This window comes from Dendropsophus ebraccatus, chromosome 4, assembly GCF_027789765.1.
Source record: "Dendropsophus ebraccatus isolate aDenEbr1 chromosome 4, aDenEbr1.pat, whole genome shotgun sequence".
Lineage (NCBI taxonomy): Eukaryota > Metazoa > Chordata > Amphibia > Anura > Hylidae > Dendropsophus > Dendropsophus ebraccatus.
Window position 1 is genome coordinate 131,465,410 of NC_091457.1, and position 26,534 is coordinate 131,491,943.

At 42.6% G+C, this 26,534-nt stretch overlaps 1 protein-coding gene across 1 annotated transcript; it reads right to left on the reverse strand.

Moving 5' to 3' along the window:
• Positions 1-53: 53 nt before the first annotated feature.
• On the reverse strand, positions 54-25,675 carry TMEM40 (transmembrane protein 40). The gene is made up of 12 exons (XM_069968810.1): positions 25,300-25,675; positions 14,207-14,263; positions 13,242-13,381; positions 12,010-12,160; positions 11,823-11,927; positions 10,336-10,428; positions 8,508-8,570; positions 7,995-8,057; positions 6,348-6,419; positions 1,502-1,576; positions 1,032-1,091; positions 54-687 (listed from the first exon to the last, which is right to left on the reverse strand). The coding sequence occupies exons 2-12, from the start codon at positions 14,259-14,261 to the stop codon at positions 668-670; spliced, it is 897 nt and encodes a 298-aa protein (XP_069824911.1). The 5' UTR covers positions 14,262-14,263; positions 25,300-25,675; the 3' UTR covers positions 54-667.
• Positions 25,676-26,534: the final 859 nt, after the last annotated feature.

Here is a 26,534-nt window from a genome sequence, read left to right on the forward strand (position 1 = left end):
CCAGGGATTGTCCATAGCATACAATCCATTTAAATACCCTTAAGCAGCAAGACTTGCATATATACAATTTATTTCTTCTCCACATGTAAATATTTCCTGGGACTAGAAACATGGAAAAGTAATGCGGAATATTCTAAACCCTGTCATACATGGTAAGCTAAAAAATAAAAATGAATGGTATAATGTATACATATGATAAACAAGACAGCTATCATGTATTAGAGGTCACAATCCATAGTAATATCTTATTTCATGGCCATAAAATATCAGTATTGAAGTGTCCACATTATGTCCCCTCCGTTGCACTGAACTCTATGGTGATCTCAGTATGATTGTCAGATCTGCAGGGGATCTGGTGGTTGCAGTCATGGTATAAAACCTGAGAGGTGATGGTAGTATAATCATGTGAAACTGGCCCAGACATACACACAGTACGGACAATTTTCCATGTTTTATGATTAATCTGTTTTTCACCAGGGAAGGGACAGTCTGCAGCCAGTCCGTTCAGCCATCATCCAATACAGATCTATATGGGAAAAGCAATGTCTTGTGATGTATCTGTCCATACACATTCAGTCTCCTTTGATTTGTAGCCAGGTTCTTCACATCTGTAGTTTTAATCCTGAGGTCGCATGGTGAGTATTACAGTCCAACGATCCATTATTGCCTATTCCTTTTTCTTAAAACCTGGGGAATATACCAGAAATTACACATTAATCCAGTAAGACATTCAACTGCCCAACTCTAATTAATTCCTAAAATGCTCTGTGCTGCTTTTAATATGAATATTGACTATTGGGTAAAGTATACTGGGAGTAAGGATCGCTATTACACAATTGTTAAATAAGTATATATGAATGTTTTTGGTTCTCAGAGCTGGAGATATGTGAGACAATGGAGGCAGATATTTTTTTGGATACCGCATCATAAGTTAAATGATGAATATAACAGTCAGCCACTATTCAATCGAAAATTGGAGATAACAGGGAACAAAACAATGATATTGGAGTAAATGTGTGTATTGTATTTACCTAATGTAAATCTTCCCACCAAAGGAAGAAACTGTTCCATAACGGTCCGAATCCTGTAAACTGAACAAGAAAACAATAATTATACCCATTGTGGGTGGATAGAAATGATTTTCTAACATTCCATTGGGATAATGTATCCTGTACTGTAAATGATTGAAAATCTTTTTATTCAAATCTATAAATAAATTGACAACTGGGTGTCACCAAATGGGAGTGTCCCTACACAGTTTAGATTTGTAAGTACTGATTGGACAGATTGTGCAGGGGCACGCCCCCAACTGTTAACACCCAGTTGTCAGTTTACTCATTAACTTCTAGCAGGAAAAAGAGAGGAAGGGTGTTAGTCATAATCCATAATGGATATGCCAGTGAATCCATGGTTGAGCCTCCTACCAAAGCTTTTGCAGGAAGAGATTAGCAGTGCCTATGTATCATCGCTCATACAAATACTTATAGATATTTGTCCTTACCCAATCCAAAATAGATCCCAATGGTTTCCAGCATCGCAAATGCAATTAGACCAATGCCAGCAGAAACTGTCCAGTCTGAAATATATAAACCAAGATATATATATATATTGACACTTGTCACACGGATTAGTACTCTGCACCTTGGGGGGCTTGGAAATCCTTGTTACAATATGTAGAATATTTTGCACAGTTGAGGTGCACGATACAAGCCCCTAACTGGATATGAGCAAGTTGTCATTATTTCCATTCATGCATGATACAAGAGCGTGCCCTAGAGGTGGCTCCTGTAGTGAGTATAAGGGCTTTTAGAGAAAGAGGACCAAGCCCTGGATGGACTCATCCCCTCTGCTATTGGGTGTTGGCAATGTTTTCTCTCTATAATACAAATTTTAGGCAAACAAGGGAGTATGGAGTTGGCCAAAGCCGCATGGAAAGAGTATGGATGGACATATAAATAGTATATCAATACTTTTCTTCTAGCCGGATGGGGCACAGTCACTAATGGTATTAAAGGAGTTATTCCAATACGATACAAAGGACCAGCGTGTTGCAGGTGAAATGAACGATTTTTATTCGGACCCATAAGACCACAGATACATCAGTTAGTATTCACACACAGATGTCAACGCGTTTCTGATGCTATCGCATCCTTAATCATGACAGTTGTATCCCTCTATGGAGCTGGTTTTTAAACCCTATGCTCCACCCCTTGCTGATGTCAGCACTTGATTAACTGCACATGTTATATGGGTAAAGTGAATTAAAAACCAACACAAACAGTTTAAAAACAATACTACTGGGATATAACAGTATTCATATGCCATTATTTACACTATAGACATATGGTTGAGCTGCAAGTCACAGACATTATACAATGCTTTTGATAAAGAAGTAGTATGAGGCCATCCATTCATAAATCTAGTAATGTAGTAGCAACTCACGTCTGAGATTTAACCCCTTCGGGGAGCAAGTTCCAAGCTGGAAAATCCAAAAGGCTTCCCTCTGTTGTAACTTACTCCTCCTATCACCTCCTCTCTGTAGTGGTATGACCTTTTCTATAGCATGGAACCGCATGGAATCCGTTTTGCCTCCATGTTTCTCCACGAAATGTCTGGATGCCCCTGATAGGTTCCTAGTGGTGCTATGGTTTACGTCATACAAATGCTCCAATATACGTGTGCGGAGACGCCTAGTTGTGCATCCTATATACATGAGACTGCAATCTGTGCAGTGTATAGCGTAAACCACAAAATCACTATCACAGTTCAAAAAATGTTTAATAGCAAACCTTTGCTTATTTTCACTGTCACTGTAATATTTGGTTTGTGTGGCATGGCGGCATACACTGCATCTCCCACACCTGTAGAACCCTTTACATGAGAGCCATGTTTGTGGGGGAATGTTTGTCCTTGGCACTGAAGGGGACAAAACATCACCCAGTGTTCTTGCACGTCTAGAGACTATGTTACACCCATCTTTTAGAATTTCATCTAGCACCGGATCTCCCTGTAAGATATGTAAATTTCTCTGAATGATGCTTTTTACACTCCTGAATTGCGGACTGTATCTTGTTACTAATGTTGGTATGTTTCTTGTCATATTTTGTTTGTGTTAGTTTTTCCTTCCCAATATCATATCATGTCTGTCTTTTTTGTCCATTCTCACCCTGGCCCTGCGTAGCATCCATTCAGGATAGCCCCGTTGACGAAGCCTATCCCGACTGATGCTGCATTCCCAGACAAAAAATTGCCATACAGGAATTAAAAATGATGGACCAATTGGTCATTAAAAAGTCAGACAAGGGTGGTGTGATTGTTGTTATGGATGCAGTGATGTACAAACAGCAGATGCTGACTGGGGGTACTAAATGACAGGGAAGTTGAATTTTTATGCCGAAGGACCCGATTACCCCTGCGTTGTATGGCCTTCCCAAAACCCATAAAGGTCTCAACCCACCACCTCTGAGACCCATTGTGTCGGGTAGGGGATCGCTGGGTGAGCGGCTGTCATCCTGGTTGGATGATGTCTTGCAGCCGCTGGTCCAGCGCACCCCTGGCTATCTTAAGGACACGGGGGCTGTATTGCAGGCCTTTGTAGATTTTAAGTGGGATAGTGACCTCCATTGGCTGGGCATGGATGTGGTGTCATTGTACACCAGCATCCCACATGACCTTGCAATGGAGGCACTAGACCACCACCTTAAGAGACATAGTCCCTATGATGAAAATTTACAAATATTCATTAAATCGGTGGCATGGTATCTGATGACACATAATTATTTCCAGTGTTATGATGTGTACTATTTGCAGCTGGCTGGAGTTTCCATGGGGGCCAGACATTCACCCTCCATGGCAAACCTAGCCATGGCTTACTGGGAAGAAAGGTACATATACACTCATGATAATCCGTTTGCAGAGTTCATAATGTGGTATGGCAGGTACATAGATGACTTGCTGCTGGTCTGGAGTGGTCCTGTACCTGCCATACCACAATTTCTGGAGTATGCCAACTCCAATCCTTGGTCCCTTCAATTCACTCATGTATACCATGACAAACAAATTGTATTTCTTGATCTCATTCTGGAAGCAATTCCGGATGAGACTGTAATTACCAGAACTCATAGGAAGCCCTATGCATCCATAACAACAATCACACCACCCTTGTCTGACTTTTTAATGACCAATTGGTCCATCATTTTTAATTCCTGTATGGCAATTTTTTGTCTGGGAATGCAGCATCAGTCGGGATAGGCTTCGTCAACGGGGCTATCCTGAATGGATGCTACGCAGGGCCAGGGTGAGAATGGACAAAAAGGACAGACATGATATGATATTGGGAAGGAAAAACGAACACAAACAAAATATGACAAGAAACATACCAACATTAGTAACAAGATACAGCCCGCAATTCAGGAGTGTAAAAAGCATCATTCAGAGAAATTTACATATCTTACAGGGAGATCCGGTGCTAGATGAAATTCTAAAAGATGGGTGTAACATAGTCTCTAGACGTGCAAGAACACTGGGTGATGTTTTGTCCCCTTCAGTGCCAAGGACAAACATTCCCCCACAAACATGGCTCTCATGTAAAGGGTTCTACAGGTGTGGAAGATGCAGTGTATGCCGCCATGCCACACAAACCAAATATTACAGTGACAGTGAAAATAAGCAAAGGTTTGCTATTAAACATTTTTTGAACTGTGATAGTGATTTTGTGGTTTACGCTATACACTGCACAGATTGCAGTCTCATGTATATAGGATGCACAACTAGGCGTCTCCGCACACGTATATTGGAGCATTTGTATGACGTAAACCATAGCACCACTAGGAACCTATCAGGGGCATCCAGACATTTCGTGGAGAAACATGGAGGCAAAACGGATTCCATGCGGTTCCATGCTATAGAAAAGGTCATACCACTACAGAGAGGAGGTGATAGGAGGAGTAAGTTACAACAGAGGGAAGCCTTTTGGATTTTCCAGCTTGGAACTTGCTCCCCGAAGGGGTTAAATCTCAGATGTGAGTTGCTACTACATTACTAGATTTATGAATGGATGGCCTCATACTACTTCTTTATCAAAAGCATTGTATAATGTCTGTGACTTGCAGCTCAACCATATGTCTATAGTGTAAATAATGGCATATGAATACTGTTATATCCCAGTAGTATTGTTTTTAAACTGTTTGTGTTGGTTTTTAATTCACTTTACCCATATAACATGTGCAGTTAATCAAGTGCTGACATCAGCAAGGGGTGGAGCATAGGGTTTAAAAACCAGCTCCATAGAGGGATACAACTGTCATGATTAAGGATGCGATAGCATCAGAAACGCGTTGACATCTGTGTGTGAATACTAACTGATGTATCTGTGGTCTTATGGGTCCGAATAAAAATCGTTCATTTCACCTGCAACACGCTGGTCCTTTGTATCGTATTGGAGCAACAAACAAGCACCTGTTGGAGTGTGGACCGTGCGCGGCAGTATCCCGGTGAGCTGGCTTCTACTTACAGTTGCATATATTAAAGGAGTTATCCCACCTTTATGGATAACTAATAATGATGGAATGACCCCTTTCGTTTCTAAAATTATTAGTAAAGGAATGGATTCCATGACTTCATATTGCAAAAATACATCATCAGTATAGCACTGGGCAATCCCCAGATTAGTCCATTCACTGAATACAGGCTGCTTTAAATGGCTTTTTTTGCTTGTAATTGGATCAATTACAAGAATATTATTAAATTTAAAGCGACTCTGTACCCACAATCTGCCCCCCCCCCCCAAACCACTTGTATCTTTAGATAGCTGCTTTTAATCCAAGATCTGTCCTGGGGTCCGTTCGGCAGGTGATGCAGTTATTGTCATAAAAATGTACTTTTAAAATTGCAGCCCCGTGCCCTACGGACGTATCTGTGCCCTAACTTTGCACCACCCCTTCCTCCCTCCTCCCCACCCTCTTCATCATTAGGTATGCCACTGGACCATTTACTTCTGTTTGAACATTGCACAGGTGTCTTAATGATCCAGCCCATGTGCTGTGGTAACACAGGTGGTGAATAGGAGGCAATCTGCCTGGAGCATTCCTAATGATGAGGAGGGCGGGGAGGAGGGACGGAGGGGTGATGCAAAGTAAGGGGACAGATACGCCCGTAGGGCACGGGGCTGCAATTTTAAAAGTAAATTTTTATGACAATAACTGCATCACCTGCCAAACGGACCGCAGGACAGATCTTGGATTAAAAGCAGCTATCCGAAGGTACAAGTGGTTTGGGGGGTCAGATTGTGGGTACAGAGTCGCTTTAGTATATGATTTTTCCTATTTTCATAGCCATGTTGTACTTACCAGCGTAGTAGTATTCACAGACCAGGACGGCACCCAGTGCAAAACACACAATGATGAAGTGAAAAAATTCATCTACATAAAAGACAAATTCAGATATATTGTATTAGAATATCTTTTACAGTACCATGAAGACTAGTCTATACAAAACAAGGCTATGGTCTATGTATTGACTAAAGATTGGACACATATCCAGACATACATGTAATGAAAATTACACAGCTATCTATCTGTGTGTCAGGGACGGGCACAACAAGGCAGGAAACAGGACACAGACATTGAGCCCTAAGCTGGACCCGCCCTCTGTCCCAACCTACTTGCCTCAAGACAACCCTAGGCGACTGCGGGCAACAACGGTGACAGTCCCTTTACTGCTAAGGTGGAACACAAAATGGAGACAGACGAACAAACACAATAAGCCAAGGTCAACAGTACACAATCGGTAAACAGTTAAATAGTTGGGGACAGGCAAAATAGGTCTGGGCAGGCAGCAGACTACACAGGAGAATAAACAGGAAAAGGTCCGAGCAGATACGCCAGAAACAGACAGAACGCTTAGCTGAGTATACACTAATAGCCAGCGACTTGCTGCTGACCACACATACTATTTATGAGATGAAGAAGCCTGGTCCCATTGGACCGGCGCTCAGATAGCAAACACACTAACTGGTAGAGGCACCTGCCACTCAAGTGAACACAAGACTGCTCAGCTGCAGGAATCGGCTCGCAAAGAACACAGTAACCCTTTCCTTGCCAGAGGCTGAGAGGCAAGGCGGGTGTGGCTGAACGGATAAAACAGAGTCCTGTTCACACTAGGTTCAGTGCCTTCTGCGCTGCATACCCTTAACAGAGGAGCACAAAGGCACATTCCTGACACTGTGTTTATGTGAGTGTCAGTGAATGTATTGGCTCTTTATATCATGTTCAGAAGTGCAAATTTGGGCATATAGTTGGGAGAGAAAACAAATAATCATACCTGGTCTCTTTGCTGTTGGCTGTTAGCAAAGTTATAAAATCATGGAGTAAGGTTTAGTTATTGTTATTGGCCTTGTAATATTAGCTATGTATATTTGTGAATTTATACTGCTACTGATAATTTAACATTGGTACAGAAGAAAAGTATGTGAAAACTCAATAAAATGTTTGAATATAAAATCATGTTTTCTTCCTAAGGTCAAGTGTTATAGAGGTCGGATTTAGCTGCAGCATGCACATCTCCTCCCCCAACCCTCACTTTTTAGCTTCCAGCACTGAGCCTTGTATACTTATCATACAGGAAGGGGTACAGGAGGCAGTCTATGAGTCCTGAACTTAGAAGTAAACCATGATTTAATAACTTTGCAAACAGACATTAGCACAGAGACAGGTATCATGCCTTTATCTGCCCATGTCTATGGCTTTGAGCATGATATTGAGCTGTAGATCCCCTTTAATGTATGTTTATTTGAACATTTTAACTAATTTTTATGTTTAAAAGATACAATTTGAAAGTATTGTTTATACATACATCTTCCATGAAACTAATGGGAAGCTGTACAGACTGTATGCAGTGAGCTCCCCCCGGTGGCAGCAGGAGGGAAGAATCTGAGCAATGGTCTCTTTTTAGACTGCTGGTAATAGCAGATTACAGTAAGTACGCTGAGGTCATACCATCTTTCTTTATTCCCCATCTTCTTCTTTGAGGTCCATGGAGTTTTCCTTTTTGAAGTGTACCTTCCGAAACAAAAGGAATAAAGCTTTAGTTCAGATCATTAGAACTGTAGCCTGGCAAGGACAGATGGCTGTAACACACTTGCCTGGACTGGACTGGCAAGTCCCACATACATGCATCAATTCACTGTCTATGGATCTGCTGGAGATGGCCCAGCACTGTACTTGGCGATTTCCAACAGCTCCTCAGACAATGAATGGGGCAGCTCACAGGGAGTTTTAACGTTTTTTTTCTTCTCATTAATGAAAATAATCTACCCTCTAAACCAGGGGTAGGGAACCTTGGCTCTCCAGCTGTTCCAAAACTACAACTCCCATCAGGCCTGGACAGCCAAAGCTAAAGCTTTGGCTGTCCAGGCCTGATGGGAGTTGTGGTTTTGCAACAGATGGAGAGCCAGGTTTCTCTGCCCCTGCTCTAAACCCTCTTCACCCTCTTTGGCTGTGGTTAGTTACCTCTCTCAGAAGCAGAAAGTTCTTCCTCTTCATTGATATTTTTCTCTTCCATATGGTCCTGTTCTGTAAGTATTAAGCAAACAGTACTAGTTTACATACAGGACACCACTGAATATCCACTTTGCTTTGCACATAAACAACTGAGTGTTATAGTGAGCAAACCTGCCATGTGTCCAATTGGTTTTTCTAATTGTAAATTTGGATGGAGAATCATTGTAACTAGAGATGAGCAAATCTATTAAAAATTCAGTTTGAAAATCATGTGTCAAATCAAGCCGCCTCCAGTCCACTCAGCGAATCACTGGACATGGCGCTGTACCTTCTTAGTCAGTCAGTGATTGGCTCAGTGGACTGACACTCTCCGCTCCAATCCAATCCCTGACTGAGAAGGGACAGTGCCGTGGCCAGAGACTGGCGGAGCGGCATGTCACTTTTGTGTCTCCAGAGCCAATCACTGGCCGTGGTGCGGTCCCTTCTCAATCAGTGATTGCCTAAGCAGGATGGAGGTGGCTGAAGACATGGGAGAGGATACTGGGGGAGTGCAGACTGGTGAATAATTTTTTTTTTTTACTTTTTTAAAGTATATTCTCATCCAATTTATAAATAAAGCACATTTTTGCTGGATTCACTTTGCTCATCTTTAATTGTAAACCATTATTATTAGGGGTTTGCTAAGGTGTTTGAATGCATGTCCACACAATGCTGTCTATATAACAGCATGTGACTTATACAATGACCTGTATACATACAATACAGATGGCTGGTTTTGTCATCTAGAACAGAAAGGTCCTGATGTTTATCCCTCTACCCCAGGAGTAGGGAACCTTGGCTCTCCATCTGTTGCAAAACTTCAGCTCCCATCATGGCTGGACAGCTAAAGCTAAAGCTTTGGATGTCCAGGCATGATGGGAGTTGTAGTTTTGCAACAGCTGGAGAGGCAAGGTTTCCTACCCTTGCTCTGCCCCCTCAATGCTCTAAAAGGGAATGTGTCATCAAAAATTATTTATTGTTTACATCAAGGTTTTATGATACTTTTTTCCTTTTTACTATCAGTATTATAAAATAATCCTGAAATCTTAAAATTAAAAAGTCTAACCAGGGGCAGGCCCTCTCTACAAAAGGGCCCAACAGCAGCTACATATGCTGTATGAATATATTTGTGTAAGCAAACACAGCCCATCCCCTCTTTGAGATTTCAGCTCTTAGGCCATATATTCATGATAACTACATTACAAAGAGCTGCAGACTCAGATAAGCATGATTTATAAAAACCAAACATTTTAAAAAATAGGTACTCTTAAAACTTCTGTGCCAATCCCTAAACTGCTGTAAAGCATTAAATGGGTACTTTGGCTGAAACATATTTTTTAATCAACGTGTTTAAAAGTTATACAGATTTGTAATTCATTTTTTATTTAGAAATTACCAGTCTTCCAGTTCTTATCAGCTGCTGCATGTCCTGCAGAAAATGGTGCATACTTTTCAGTCTGACACAGTGCTCTTTGCTGACACCGCTGTGGGTGACAGGAACTGTCCAGAGCAGCAGCAAATCCCCATAGAAAACATCTTCTGCTCTGGACAGTTCCAGACATGGACAGAGGTGGCAGCAGAGAGCACAGTGTCAGACTGGAATACACCAGTTCCTGCAGGAAATCCAGCAGATGATAAGTACCGGAAGACTTGAGATTTTTAAATAAAAGTAATTTACAAAATATGTATAACTTTCTAACACAAGTTGATATGAAAGAAAAAAAATGTCTCTGGCGTACCCCTTTAAACTGCTGCAAACCAAGCAAGCTAGAGATTGAAAGATGTACAGTAGAAGTACCATTTGTATGAAATGAGTCATCCTCTTCTTGCTCTTGCTTTGTGGCTATAAGCGGCCTAACAGTAGCTACGGAGGCTGCTGGCCTAGGAGAGCCTAGAATGGAAGACAATTGTTATTAGTTTTACTTTACAGCTAATTCATCTTAGAAGACCAATTTGATCAAGAAATAATAAATTATATGAACCATAAGCTAATAAACTGTGAAATATAAGTCAATAAACATTCTCTGTAAACCTGACAACAGAAGTATTACCTCTCCATACTACATGTATGTAAAAATGTAAAGACTCCATCTGATCCTGCCCCTGGTTGTCTGATAGTGCCAATTTCTGACAGTATAAATACTTGTGCAGTTAAAGGGAGTGTCCTCAATAATAGCATTAAAGTGTACCTGTCGTTTGTAAAAACTTTTGACATGTCATAGGGACATGTGAAAAGTTTTGATCAGTCTGGGTCTGAGTGTTCAGAGCCGTACCAATCAGGAGAATGAGCCGAAGAAGTCCACTCCTGCTCTTTGTTATAAAAATCAGGCTCATAATGTAAGTCTATGGAGCCTGGACTCCCAATCTGTACAGGTCTAAAAAATTTGGACCCGGACTGATCAAAACTTTTAACATGTCTTTATGACATCAAAAGTTTTTACAAAGGACAGATACACTTGTCCTGGATTAGAAGAGTGATGCTCTTGTTTTTTCCAGAAACAGTGCCATTCTTGACTATGCTGCATCTGGTATTGGAACTAGTGTTGAGCGAGCACTTAAGTGTTTGAGTGCTCATTATTTGAGTGCTTAACTCGAGTAATGAGCCCCATTGAGATCAATGGGAGACTTGAGGGCCGGCGTCAGCACAGGGCTTACCCCGGCAAGTGCCCGGGGCCCACAGCGCCTCTAGGGCCCCAGAGAGGGAGAGGGGCCCGGTGTTCTAATCTTCATTCCGCTCAATTTAGTGCAGGGTGAGCACTGAACTTCATGACCCAAAGGTCCTCAACCTTACAGGGTGGAGAGCAGCCTGACAGAAAAGAAGAGGGACAAGACTGAGCTGTACGTGCTGTTTGTGTCAGTCAGAGTCAGTCAGTGTCTGTGTCAGTCAGTCAAAATGTGTGTGTATGTTAGTGGTGTTCCAAGTGATTGTGCATAGTGTGTGGATGATGGGTACATGGTGGATAGATGAGGGGCCCGCTAAGGCTCTGTCGCCCAAGGGCCCACAAAAACCTGGAGTCGGCCATGGGAGACGAGCATTTAATCAGGTACCCCCTGCTTGGAGGAGAGGGTTGTGCCTGGTTAATTTATTCCATTTTTTTAGATAAAATTTTTAATAAAACACCAAAGACCCTCGAATAATCCTTATATAATGTTGACCTAATTATCATTGAGCATATTCCTTTTTTTTATTTTATCAATTTATATTTTATTGTTAAATTTTATGATTTTACAAACATGGCGGTGTTTGCAGTTCTACCCAGAAACAGAAGAAAAAGCCTAACTTACCGTGAGAGAGTAAAGGTTTGGATGCATGCAACGTGTCTGAGACTTTACTGTGTAATAAATGTAGTGTGTGGTCTCTCATTTCGGATATAAGTGCCATCTTCTCATCTACAAACGGAGGAGAAGCCATAATAGTATATAGCGAAAACTGAAAATAACTGATAGATAAAAAAACACAAAAAATAAATACCATTCTCCTTGCAGCTGGGAAGCTCCCCATAGGCTTTCTCATCGTTCATATGTAGTAATAGGTAAAATATTGCAACTGCTTGTGGGCCTTTCTCATCTATAGACTCCAGGAGAGCCACCTGCTTTTTAGGAGGGTCACTGAGCTGAACTATCTGGAATACAAATTTTTTTTTAATGGATGGTAAACTATGCACAAGATTACAGCAAATATAGAATATGGTATATATGGGATATACAATTGACCCATGGCTTCCCTGCAAATTATTCCCAGGAGCATACAGAATACGGAAAACAGCAGCCTGCATTGAGCTGATTGTTGGTTACAGGGTAATAAAAAGCCTTAAAGGGGTATTCTGGTAAATAAAAATGATAATGCTTTATTAAAGTTATATAACTTTCTAGTATAATTTTATTAAAGGAAATATACATGTATAGATGCATACACATGCATGTGTATATACTTACATATACATATAGCAGTAAGGGCCAGTTCACACTGAGTATTTTCGGCGGAATTCCGTAGTGGAGCTCTCCATTGCGGAATCCCGCCTACCTCAGTGTCAAACAGAGACTCTATGGGAGGGCTTGCGTGCCTCCACTCTCAGCTCAAAGAATTGACATGTCAGCTCTTTGAGCGGAGAGGGGAGGAAGCAGAGGCACGTGTGACCTCCCATAGAAACACTACGGGACACTGAGCTTCGCCTCAGAATTCCACTAAAATTACTCAGTGTGGACTGGTCCTAATGTCTAATCTCTATTTAATGCTAAAATGCATTAGAATAGACATTAGGGGAAATTCAGTTTCCTTAACCCAGCATGCAGCAGTGCTAATGATATCCAACTGTGCTGGGACCAGAGCTTGAGCAGCCCTGCAGTTTCTCAAACAGCCATTGGTGGCAGCACAGCGGTCATAAAATGTTTTTAAAATTACATTTTCTTTAATAAATTACCCTTAATATTGGCAATGTCTCATAAATGGAGGAGTAATTATGAAGTTAATGGTATTTAGGAATTCTCAAAATTATTGAAATCTTATTATGCATTAATTTATATGGTTTCAGATATGGTTTATCTGGTGCTACTCTGGGGCATAGTTATAGGGGGGCAGAGGTAACACTGAGATGCCACCCTTAGGGAGTCCTGAAAAACATGGATACTGTCTATAGCTGTTCGGCAAGTCCGTTCAACACTAATGCTGACTATTGGCCCCATATATACGTCATAGAAACTCACAGTCTCAGCTTCCTTCTCAGTGTATAAGGAAAAGGATGACATCTTGCAGATGGATACATAGAGATAACAGAAGGACGGGCTAATGTCTGCATTTGTCTTTAGGTTCTCAAGATCTCTGGTGAATGCTTTCTGGAAAATATCTAAAGTAAAGCAAATTATACAAAGATTATTGCTCGACTCTAGTGGAAACACTGGAATTACCTATAATCTGGTAAATAAACACCTAGGGCCATAGTTACACTAAGTGTCGTTTTGCTACCTTTTGTAGATCTTATAAGACTTGTGCTACATTTATAGGGATGGGGTGCAAAGATATGTGAAATTAGCTTAAAGGGGTAGTTCACAATTTTTTTTCTTTCAAATCAACTGGTGCCAGAAAGTGCCAGAGAGTTGTAATTTACTTCTGTTAAAAAAATCTCAAGTCTTCCAGTACATATCAGCTGCTGTATGTCCTGCAGGAAGTGGTGTATTCTTTCCAGAGTGCTCTCTGCTGCCACCTCTGTCCGTGACAAGAACTGTCCAGACCAGTAGCCAATGACGTCAATATCTGTCCTATTTTCTTAATGGCACATTCCAATCTCAAGAAAATTTGATATACACAATTACTCCTTAAAGAGGGATAAATAATATACTCCACTAACCTAAGGATATGTACTTTGCATAGACATGTGAATTCACACACCAGGGCAGGATCAGGTATGTAATAACATCTTATATTGCTTTCATGGAGTGGAGAGGTAATACTTAGCAAATATAGTGTAAAATGTTACATGAATAGTAAATACGTATTTATTCCCATAAGAAAAAGTCAAACTTTAATGCAGCCCTACTTTACATTATGCCAGCGCCTGGTAGAGGTGGCAAGGTGTTATACAAATCTTTGACAGGCAGTACATTGCCCCCATTATTAGAAGAAATTAAGATCCTATATTTTAGAGTAACATATACTTAGAGTGACATTTTACCTTGCTCCTCCTTGGTGTGGTTGGGTAATGAGAGCGTCTCTGAGCTCATTGTCATTTCTAAAAAATAAAAGCAGATCACCGATTAGGTAAAAGCTACGCAAATCATACAAGATATTCAGATATCACCACATGAGATATTCCATCTGGTTAGAATCCCGGGGATTCAAGAGTGATCGTCCCTCTATGTATTTGGCAGTGTGCATGGCAAGGAAGGTCTCCAGACATACTGTTGGTGGGCCCCTGCAGAGCCAACATCCATGCAGAGCTGTGACAATATAAAGTAAGGCTACATTGCTTTCCATTGGGCTATTCAGACGTTCCGTGATTTCACGGGTCCGTGATCTGTACCGTTTAAAAATAGGACAAGTCATAACTTGGAACGGAAGCACGGAACAGATTCCCCATAGAAATCAATGAGATCTGTGTTTTTCACGGATGTACACGGATGTGACATCCGTGTTCATCCGTGTAAAACACGGATGTGATGTAATCAATGTAATTTAAAATGCTTTAAAACAGATTCATGAAAAAAATAGACACGGATGGAAAACAGATGAAAAACTGACTGTTTTGCACGGATCACGAAGGTAGCTAGTAGACTACAATCACGGACCGGGAAAAACCCTGAATGTGTGAATGCAGCCTCAAGGCCTAAGGATACAGCCAGGTATGGTGCATAAGATAGAGAGAGGTCTGACAGGTGACTAGGTGCAGGCTATATACTGTATATCTGTGCATGAATCTGCTGTGTGTTTATATAGATATAGTGTGTGGGGGTGTAGTGTATATACTATATACATCTACTGTATGTGTATTTGTGCAAATGAATGTGCAGTGTGTATAGATAGAGTGGGGTGCAGGAGTAAATCTCTCTCTCTCTCTCTCTCTCTATATATATATATATATATATATATATATGAATCTGCTGCACATGAAGATAAACTAGAGAGAGATTTAAGAGGTACTCCGGCAAGCCCCAGTCTGAAGTGGATCTGCTATTATTTGGAAGGTGAGGGAAACTTCCTGGGTACAGTACTTTAGACCCCCTATGCAGACCATGCTGCTCCCCAACTTGCCCTCCCACCCAGTACAGGGAACTCTTAAACGAAAGCAATGCTCTTAAACCAAGTCACAATTTTGAAAAACTGTCAGCTCTTAAACCAAAACGCTCTTAATCCAAGTTACTCTCAAGCCTCCAGTGTACACATAGTGCCCTCCAACTACAACAGCTGTAAACACTACAACTCCCAGCAGTAGCGTAATTTGGTGAAGGCAGAGGGGGCGGCCCCTCCTGGGCAAACACAGGCAGGGGGCCCACTGAAGATTTGGCCAGTTAACCCTAGGGGTATATGCACACTGAGCAATTCTCGAGGAATTGAAGCAGAAAGTTTTCAGGCAGAATTTAAGCCCGCCCATTGACTTCTATAGGATTCCTCTAGCAGATCTACAGCAGAAAATTCTGCTCGGAAACTCTGCAGTGTGAACAACAGAGCAGAAAACCCATTGAACACAATGGGACTTTGCTCTGTACATATTTTACGGGAGGAACTTCAAGCTGAAATTCCTCTTCAATTCCTCACCTTATTCTTGCCTTTTCCTCAGTGTGCACATACCCTGTGAGTGGAATTCAAGCAGAATTAAAGCCCGATTGATGCAATAGGATTCCTCTAGCGGAATCCGCCGAAAGAATTGACATGTCAATTCTTCAGGCGGAAAGCGCATCCGCAACAGAATTTTCAGTGCGGAAATTCCGCTGTGTGAACAAATAAGCCAAAAGCCCATAAAAGCCAATGTGCATTCGCTATGTTCATTCTTTACGGGCGGATTCCGCCCGCATTTTGCCACGGAATCTGCCTGAAAATCCACGAGAATTCCTCAGTGTGAACCCACCCATATACCCTGTACACCAGTGCTTCTCAATTCCAGTCCTCAGGCCTCACCAACAGGTCATGTTTTGAAGGTTTCCCATACAAAGGACACCTGTGCTAATACCTGATGCACCGAGTATAATTATATCACCTGTGCAATTCTAAGGAAATCCTCAAAACATGAGCTGTTGGTGAGGCCTGAGGACTGGAATTGAGAAGCACTGCTGTACACCATGATTATTGGGGTTGATTTCTCCTACATATTTAATGTATTGTCATGTATTGTTTCTATGGATTAGTAATAGAAACTGTAATTATTCCATTTAGTTATGTTGCCGTAGTCTGGCTTTCTTGTATATAGGTTATTTAGTATAGTTGCCTTGAACTGCATGGGACTATTTATTGTTATTACCCAGCATTTGTACTACCCATTTACTCTATTGGTATTGCAGGTATCCCCTTCAGGTGTTGCTAACTTGGTCTTTGACCATCTGCTCTGGTGTAGTCCTCTTGCTGCCCTATAGATATTACACAGATAGATATGAGATAAAGAGATAGAAGAATGGATGGATGAATGGCTAATTAGAAAACAAAAACAGCGCCACAGCTTCCTCTATGTTGTTTGTGGTATTACAACTTGGATCCATTCTCTTTTAGGGTGCCTTCACACCTACTGACTCGCAGCGTAAATCTTGCTGCAAGTCTGGCAGGTCCTGGCAGTTCACTGTCACTACATACTCGCAGCGGTCTGAACGAACTGCGTGTATGTAATTCTGCCGGCCCCTTAACCCCTTCGGCTCCCGCCCCGCTGTGTCTATATATACGTTACCTGTCCTCGCAGTACGGGGTCCCGCTGTCCTGCTCTCCCGCCCAGCCAATCAGTGGCTTCGGCTGGGCAACACACTGATTGGCCAGGCGGGAGAGCAGGAAGCTGGGACACCATGCAGGAGACAGGTAATGTATATACAGACACAGCAGAGCGGGAGCCGAAGGGGTTAAGGGGCCGGCAAAATTACATACTCGCAGCGGTCGATCAGACTGCTGCGAGTATGTAGTGACAGCAAACTGCCAGGACCTGACAGACTCACAGTGAGATTTACGCTGCGAGTCGGTAGGTGTGAAGGCACCCTTATGCTGTATTTACACTGGACGATTATCGTGCGAATTCGCACGATAACGATCGAATTCGAACGATAATCGTACGTGTAAACGCAGCGAACGATCAAACGACGAGCGAGAAATCGTTCATTTTGATCTTTGAACATGTCCTCAAATCGTCGTTGATCGTTCGCAAAAAATTTGCAGATCGTTCCGTGTGAACAGTCGTTGGCTGATTTAACCAATGTGTGAGATAGGCTTAAAGCGCAACTATAAAATATTTTGACCATTCAGTTTTAGCTTAGGTCATGATAAGACTTTTTGCAATACACATTAATAACCTAAAATGAACAGTTTTTTAAATACATAAGGCTAACTATGCCCTTACAGCTCTGTCTGGCTCTAACTTATTTCTGCATTCCTGCTGGACACGCCCCCTCCCTGCAGATCCGTCCTGAGTGTACGGACTCTGACAGGAGGATCAGATAACAGCCCTGACACAGACATAAACAAAACCTCCTCCCCCCTCCCCTCACCTCCTAGCAGCACTTTCTCCCCCCTCCCCTCACAGAGGTGACTGAGCAGAGCTGAGGGTGTTGTGTGTGAGGAGCAGCGCAGGGGAGGAGATGGTTGGAGGGACAAGTGTATCCAGTGCCACCATCACTCCAATGTACTGCATGAGGGAGAGTAGGTGAGTCACTGAGGGGAGGACTACAAGTCCCAGCACAACACAGCTGTAGTCCTTCCATAGTACATATAACATTCACTATCAGATGTCTGCAGCAGATGCCCCCACCTCCATGGCTGACATTATCCTACAGTGTTATGAGAGCAGATGACTGTATCTAATCCCACTGTGTGTGATACCATCTGCTGGTGCTTTGTATCTAATCTTACATTGTGATACTGTAGTCTGGGGCTCTATCTGATCCTGCTATGTGTGATACATCTGCTAAGGTGCTGCTCAGTGGATGGAGGGACGCAGCCAGGGAGATGAGGGATAGGCCACGCCCACTTTCTCTCTGCCAGAAGAAAAATTCATTTATTCCTCTGAGCCAAACAACTGGGGATATCTCAGCGAGCGTACAAGCTGTCAACGCAGTTTAGGGCTCTTTTTAAAAGGTAACACGAGGGCTTTTTAGTTAAGGAATTTCATTTTTTGGCTACTGAAATTATAGTTGCACTTTAAGCGATCGCAAAACGAATTTTCCGTACGATATATCGTACCGTGTAAACGTTGATCGTTATGGAAAAAAAAATCGTTATTCCGACATCGTTAATCGTACGATCGGGCCAATTATCGTTTCGTGTAAACCTAGCATTAGTGTAACTGATCTGCACTACCACATCCAAGCTTTTTAGGAGAGTGGCGCTGTTTCTGGAAAAAGGCAGCTATGTTTTTGCAAAGCTGGATAACCCCTTTAATTTTTACATGGTTATATATATGAAATGTAGAAAGTCTCTATGAATAATGTAGTAGAAAATACCCTTTATTATTTGGAAAGCATTGTCATCCACTGAGGTTCCCTATGAGTAACATAATCGGTTGGGGGCCCACGGAGACTCCCCCCCTTCCCAGGCTGGACCCCTAGCTACGACCCTGTCTCCCAACATTTACTGACATCACACAGTCCTAGGAATATAATGGGAGTTGTAGTACATCTGAACAGACAATCCTTTGATAATTGCTGGTGCTGTGAAGGGATTTATTAGTGGATCTTCAGGACTGATGATTGTGACAGACTGCAGCGACCAGAAGCCTCTATACAACACTTATTACATCACTTATTAAAGGGGAACTCCAGGTAGAGGTTAAAAAAATGAAACTTCTGCAGAAGCATAAAAAAATAAAAAATCCATTTGCTTTGGGGGGTTTTGTTCTGTTTTGTGTTTCTGTATTTCCTGGTTGATCAGTTCCCAGAATGCAGTACTGGTTCCAGAATGCAATGCTTTTCCTCAGCTGTTCATCACTGTCCTCCACCCTGCCTATTCCCCGCCCAAATCTGTTGCAGAACATCTAGGCTGTGTTCACACATTGCAGTTTCATTGTGTTATTGAATTACTTGCAGTACTTTATCATTTCATTGTGGTCCCACCCACCCACACAGCACACTGTATTCTCTACCTGTAACACCACACAGCACGCTGTATCCTCTACCTGTAACACCAAACAGCACACTGTATTCTCTACCTGTAACACCACACAGCACACTGTATCCTCTACCTGTATTCTCTACCTGTAACACCACACTGTATTCTCTCCCTGTAACACCACACAGCACACTGTATTCTCTATCTGTAACACCACACAGCACACTGTGTTCTCTATCTGTAACACCACACAGCACACTGTATTGTCTACTTGTAACACCACACAGCACGCTGTATTCTCTACCTGTAACACCACACAGCACCCTGTATTCTCTATCTGTAACACCACACAGCACTGTATTCTCTACCTGTAACACCACACAGCACACTGTATTCTCTATCTGTAACACCACACAGCACACTGTGTTCTCTATCTGTGACACCACACAGCACACTGTATTCTCTACCTGTAACACCACACAGCACACTGTATTCTCTACCTGTAACACCACACAGCACACTGTATTCTCTACCTGTAACACCACACAGCACGCTGTATTATCTACCTGTAACACCACACAGCACGCTGTATTATCTACCTGTAACACCACACAGCATGCTGTATTCGCTACCTGTAACACCACACAGCACTCTGTATTCTCTACCTGTAACACCACACAGCACACTGTATTCTCTACCTGTAACACCACACAGCACGCTGTATTATCTACCTGTAACACCACACAGCACACTGTATTCTCTACCTGTAACACCACACAGCATGCTGTATTCTCTACCTGTAACACCACACAGCACGCTGTATTATCTACCTGTAACACCACACAGCACACTGTATTCTCTACCTGTAACACCACACAGCATGCTGTATTCTCTACCTGTAACACCACACAGCACGCTGTATTCTCTACCTGTAACACCACACAGCGCTGTATTCTCTACCTGTAACACCACACAGCACACTGTATTCTCTTCCTGTAACACCACACAGCACGCTGTATTATCTACCTGTAACACCACACAGCACACTGTATTCGCTACCTGTAACACCACACAGCACGCTGTATTATCTACCTGTAACACCACACAGCACACTGTATTCTCTATCTGTAACACCACACAGCACGCTGTATTCTCTACCTGTAACACCACACAGCACGCTGTATTCTCTACCTGTAACACCACACAGCACGCTGTATTATCTACCTGTAACACCACACAGCACGCTGTATTATCTACCTGTAATGCTGATATTGGAATAAAGTAAAGAACTTTTAGATTTTTTTTTCCCTTTTAATTTCCAAGCACATATTATGATCAGGTATTATTTATCTTTGAAGTTGAGTCCCACAATAAGGTTCTGATCTTCTCTGCCATTTAGCATTATTTACTTGAGTTACTGCATCATTTTGTGAATACGCTGCAGTACCGCAATGACACTCCAACATGTGTGAACACAGCCCTAATTTCACTGCACACTTCTGCACAATCAGAGAAATCAGTGCAACACCTGCTTCTGGCCGGTCAGAGATGGTGAATCACTCAGGGGATTGGGGGATCCAGCCAAGCCTCCTGGGACATCACGCCCTGCCCCCTGTCTGCATCGTCAGCCTGATCTCAGCAAACACACACAATGTGAGACAGAGGCATGGAAGATTTGTCTCCTAAGGGTGTGTGCACACTGAGTAAATAGGGCGTCTCTGCCCGTGCCATATACTTCATTCTATGCACGGGCGGATTCCTTCCTCCGCCCAAAGAATGAACTTGATCATTCTTTGCTCGGAGGAAGGAATTCGCCCGTGCATAGAATGGAGTTTATGGCACGGGCAGAGACACACGCACGCCGCTGTCCGCAAGCGGGTGCGAGCGTCGGATTGAGTGACGGATGTTCTGTCCTATTTACTCAGTGTGCACATACCCTAATGGGGGATAGCAGAGGAAGCAGGAGACAATGTGAATTGGAACAGAGGCCATTTTCTTCACTTCCTGGATTTCTATCAGCTACCAGTGTGGCAGAACTGTACAGATATGGTAATACATTGTATAGACACATCTATATAACTTTTAATGTACTTTTAACAGAAAACAAATTTTCCTTATCCGGAGTTCCCCTTTAAAGGATTGTCCAATTGGGAACTACAACTTCCATTATACCCTCACAGCTTCATAAGTGGCAGGCATTCAGATTCTGTAAGTTGTAGTTTGAGTGAAAACTTGTAATTCACAAGTTAGTTGTGGACACAAATCAATCCAGCATAGAATCGGGTCAGCATATAGCTTCTCAGCAGTTTTTCATTGGTGGGCCATCAGAATAATTGCCCGTGGTGAGCCCCAGGTAGCCCAGTCCGACACTGTCTCCAGATACTTCGAAATGAGAAGAGCCCGGCGCACACTGTCTTCAGTATATTCCGGCGCACACTCTCTTTAGTAGATTCCAGCACACATTGTCTTCCATAGATTCCGGCACACACTGTCTTCCGTAGATTCCGGCACACACTGTCTTCCGTAGATTCCATTTGCTTTATTAGTTGATCTAATAAAGCCAAAGTGAATCTAGTGAAGATGGCAAATCATCTCAATAGGGGTGGCCTAAGGTCTGCGTGACCTGTCTGAGCCAGGGTGCTTCATTGTCACTACTAAAGTAGAAGCCATGGGCCTTGATATCAATCCACACTATGGAAAGACAGCAGGACATAATGCATCTATGGTAGTAAACAGGAAACTATCTAGTGTGGTTGTATATCATCGGGATTAGGGATGGTCCGAACCTGGTTTGGGTTCGTACAAACCCGAACCCTCGGAAATGATTCCCGCTGTCTGCCCTCTCCATGGAGAGCGTGGATACAGCGGGAGGACCGCCTGGAAAACTGGGATACAGCCATAGCCATAGGCTGTATCCCAGTTTTCCAGGCGGTCTTCCCGCTGTATCCACCTGCTGCATGGAGCGGGCAGACAGCGGGAATCTGATGCAGAGCGTTCAGCAGATTCAGACCATCCCTAATTGGGATATTTGGGCACTATATGATACACAATGGGGCATTAGTTTAAAGGGGTAGTGCGGCGCTCAGAAATTATTTACAGACTAACACACATTACAAAGTTATACAACTTTGTAATGTATGTTATGTCTGTGTATCGCCCCGTTCCCCGTGTCCCACCACCCCCACCCGTGTACCCGGAAGTGTGGTGCATTATACATTACCTGATCCGTGTCGAGGGCTGTCCGCCATCTTGTGCCAAACGTCATCTTCGGACGGACGGCCGAGTCGCTGCCGCCCGTCCCCCCTCCGCCGCGTCACAACAGTTATGCTCAGCCAATCGCGGCTGAGCATCGGATGACGCTGCAGAGGGCGGCCGGCATTCGGGACAGTTGGAGCTGTTCGCCGTCCGCCCGAAGAAGTCGTCACTCGCTGAAGATCGGAGATGGGTGTCGGCACGTGACAGGTGAGTATAGCGCACCACACTTCCGGGTACACGGGTGGGGGTGGTGGGACACGGGAAGGGGGCCATTCACAGACATAACATACATTACAAAGTTGTATAACTTTGTAATGTGTGTTAGTCTGTGAATAATTCTTTACCGCCGCACTACCCCTTTAAGGCATTGCAATATAAGGCCGCTTCATCTGGAGTACTGACTGATATATGATATAATTAGAGATGAGCGCAACTCAAGCATGCTCCAGTACGATCATTCGGCCTATGGCTGTTTCCATGTATTCCAGGACCTCCTAGCACTGCATCCGACTTCTTCAGCCACCGGTATTCAAATACAGAACAATGCAATTATGTTTCCGGCAACAATGCAGTTATGTCTCAGGCAAATATATAAAGACTGGGTCTTCAAAGTGCTTCCCCATATAAAGGGCTCTCGTACGCTACTTTAGGGTAGTGTATCTCTTGGTCAGAGATCGTTGACTATAGACACACCTATACAATACACTCAAAGGCATTCTGCCCGGTTGACGGATTTTAAAAGGGGATTAAAGTAGAACAATGGTTGTTTTAACAAAGTGTCTGCCATCTAGGCTGTTCTAAGTTGTTAGGGCTGTTGGGATGCATATGGAACCTGTATCCTCCATGCCCAGCTGTGTCATTGACCCAACAAGGAACCAGAGTCTCCATTCAATTGTATGGTTTATCATTGCATTCACACATACAAAGTTTTACTCAACTCCAAAAACAACTTCTTGGAGTATATTTGAATTATTTTTGTCAGTTACTATATATTATTTTTACACCATCATAATGCAGTAAGTTTTTACTTTCCCAAGGGCAAAGCCTTTAAAAATGGCACCCAGGGCTCCCTTTAACAAATGAATTATAACTTCTTCGGACAAAGATCCATAGCCTGCCAGCCATCTCAGCTCTTACAGTGAAGAATGCCTTTTTACATTGGCGCAGCATAGTTCCAGGCCTGTTTGACCATTGATACACATATACATAGTTATAAGGTCACTCCGCTGCCATCTTTGTTTTTGTTTTTTTAAATGACCTCAGTTTTGTCCCTGAATCTAGGGCAGAGATGGTGTTCAGGTAACTGCTGTCAGACATCAGAAGTGAACACGCACGCTCAATGTACAGCTGCTGCCATACAGCTGCCGTAGCTCGGCTTGCATGTTTACTGCCATGTTATGCGCAGTTAGGGTACAACCATAAGGGCTGTCAGCTGCATGCGGCACAAATGCTGCAGCCAACTGTGGCATGAATTTGTCAGTAAACTTATGCGGTTGTCTGACACATATTACCTGCATGCAGCTGTTCACTTGTGTCATTTTACTACAATATCAGGACATTTCCTTTTTAAAGTGGCTGTCTCAAGAAGATAACCTCTTTTTATAAAGAAGTTGGACCACTAATTACTCGATCACTATCCTGCTTCTTTAAAGGGGTTATCCAGCGCTACAAAAACATGACCACTTTCTTGCAGAGGCAGCCCCACTTTTGTCTCTAGTTTGGGCGGGGTTTTGCTGCTCAGTTCCATTGAAGTGAATGGAGCTTAATTGCAAACCGCACCTGAACAGGAGACAAGAGTCGTGTTGTCTCTGAAAGAAAGTGGCCATGTTTTTGTAGCACTGGATAACGCCTTTAATGGAGAAGTCTGGCAATTTTGAAAACCTGGCAGCCGGCAGGAATAACAAGTATGAACTTACTTTCCCCGTGCCCACAGTGAGCGGCAAGACAGGCTTTAAGACCCCCGCCGGGCTCCGGGACCTCTGAGATGTACATGTCATGACCTAGCTGATGGACCGACCGCTCAGCCAGTCAGTGACTGAGGCAGGACGCCGCTTCAGTCACTGATTTCATGAGCGGTCAGTCCATCAGCAGGGACAGGGGTCAACTTGGGGGGGAAAATGACTTCCAGCGGGGGTCCTGCAGCCGGTCTTGCAGCTCACCGCAGGTACGACAAGAGGTAAGTGTGTACTTATTATCATATCCCCCCTGTCCCCGCCGGCTGCCACATTTTCAAAATGGCCGGACTTCTCCTTTAACCCTCTGTTATCATACAAAACACACAGTTGGCTGACAAAAAACAATTTTCCATCTAGTCCGCTCTCATATTATTCCCATTCTTAGGATAGATATACATATACATCCCAGGCAGCTTTACATTCCCTTACCTACCACATCTGCTGGAAGTCAGCTCCCAGCATCTACTACAGCATCATGGCTCAGTTTTTCTGCTATTCATAACATATGCTGTGTTCACATACCATTAAAATCCAGTGACTATTCCATATTACCATTCTACATGTACATTTACACCTAGGCTATACATTTTCTCAGTCCTGACATATGTTTAGTTTAATGTGAACAGAATAGGTTTTTTTTTATTTCAGGAAGTTATAGGAGGACGTGTAGAAGTAACATACTTCCTTAAAGCTCCTACCAAACAATAAAATGATCTGTACTCGTATCATCATGTTCCATTCAATAAGACCAGGCTTCAGTCATGTAATAGTAATAGGCATAACGCACATCAGTACCATCATGTATAGAAGATATTGGGGAACTTACCTCCTTAGAGTGACCAGAAGAGATGTGATATGTCTTCTCTGTGTCAGTCGTTCTGCATCTTCCGGCTTTAGCTTTTTCCCTTACTCATCAGCCAGTGAGGTCACACATTAGTGACTCCGAGCTAGAACTGGCTCTGCCTCCGTCAGCCATGATCACGAGTTATTAGAACTTTATTGTAGGAAGTTAATGAAATAGCACATTGTTCCGTAAAACCAACATAGCACCTGTATGAAATCCCGGCTGAAGGAGTCACAACACTGAATCATCATCCGCATCAGTTTTGAGAAGGAGCTAGCATTGCTCTTTACTATTCCTGGTGAATAGGCCTCCTCTTTAAAGTTTCTAAAAAAAAATAAAAATACAAAAAAAAGAACAAAAAGCAAATAATATTGCGACTCTATTCAGAAAAGCAGAGCAATACTTGTAGAAAGTGTAGAAACAGACTAGAGATGGGCAGGTTTGGGTGGAGGTGACAGAACTTATTCTGGACTCTGAATCAGAGTTTTGCAAAAATGTGACCAGACTGGAATATAATAATGTCACATCGTGTCTAAACAGGTTTAAGGATCAGAATTGTCTTTTATAGCTAAAGCAAATATATTCATTGACGCTCCCATATACAAAGGTATAGGATGTAACTGGAGAGAGATAGAACATGCCCCCCAGGGCCTTCTATATGTCATACATGTACATACATACGTGTCTATGGTATTGTTAGGTAATTCAGTTTCTTGAACAGGGTTTCGATGAAGGTCTATAAATAGGGGAGTCCCATCTTCTAAACAATATGCAGTAGAAAACCCATACAACATTGACTTTGTCATTCAGATCAATTGCCATTGATGTAATGCACACTTAGTACTACAGTGGGGAGAGAAAGAACAACACCTTTGTGAGTGTATATATATATATATATATATATATATATATATATATATTCTTCATTTTAAATTAGTCTACCAGTATTTCTAGCATTGTTGTCCATCACAATTAAGGCTTAGCTTACAAAGGTCCCATCCACTCTTCTGGCCTGACCATTGAAGTAAACATATGTATTCCTCATATATCAAGATATAGGGCAACAAAAATAGCTATCACCTTGTTATTGCTCGTGAAATATTAAGTCTACAACCTTGTTTGTTAGAACTCAGCATGTCCAGTCCTTCTGTAATTCCTCATGGAAATGTATGAATATATTGTGAGATGGGTAATGGTAACACCCCTTAGAGCGGTAT

Coding starts and splice junctions, on each gene's coding strand:
- TMEM40 (XM_069968810.1), bottom strand. CDS start 14,261: ATGACAATGAGCTCAGAGACGCTCTCATTACCCAACCACACCAAGGAG. Junction 13,382..14,206: donor CCACACCAAGGAGGAGCAAG/GTAAAATGTCAC, acceptor GCTTTACTTTAG/ATATTTTCCAGAAAGCATTC. Junction 11,928..12,009: donor TCCCAGCTGCAAGGAGAATG/GTATTTATTTTT, acceptor CTCCGTTTGTAG/ATGAGAAGATGGCACTTATA.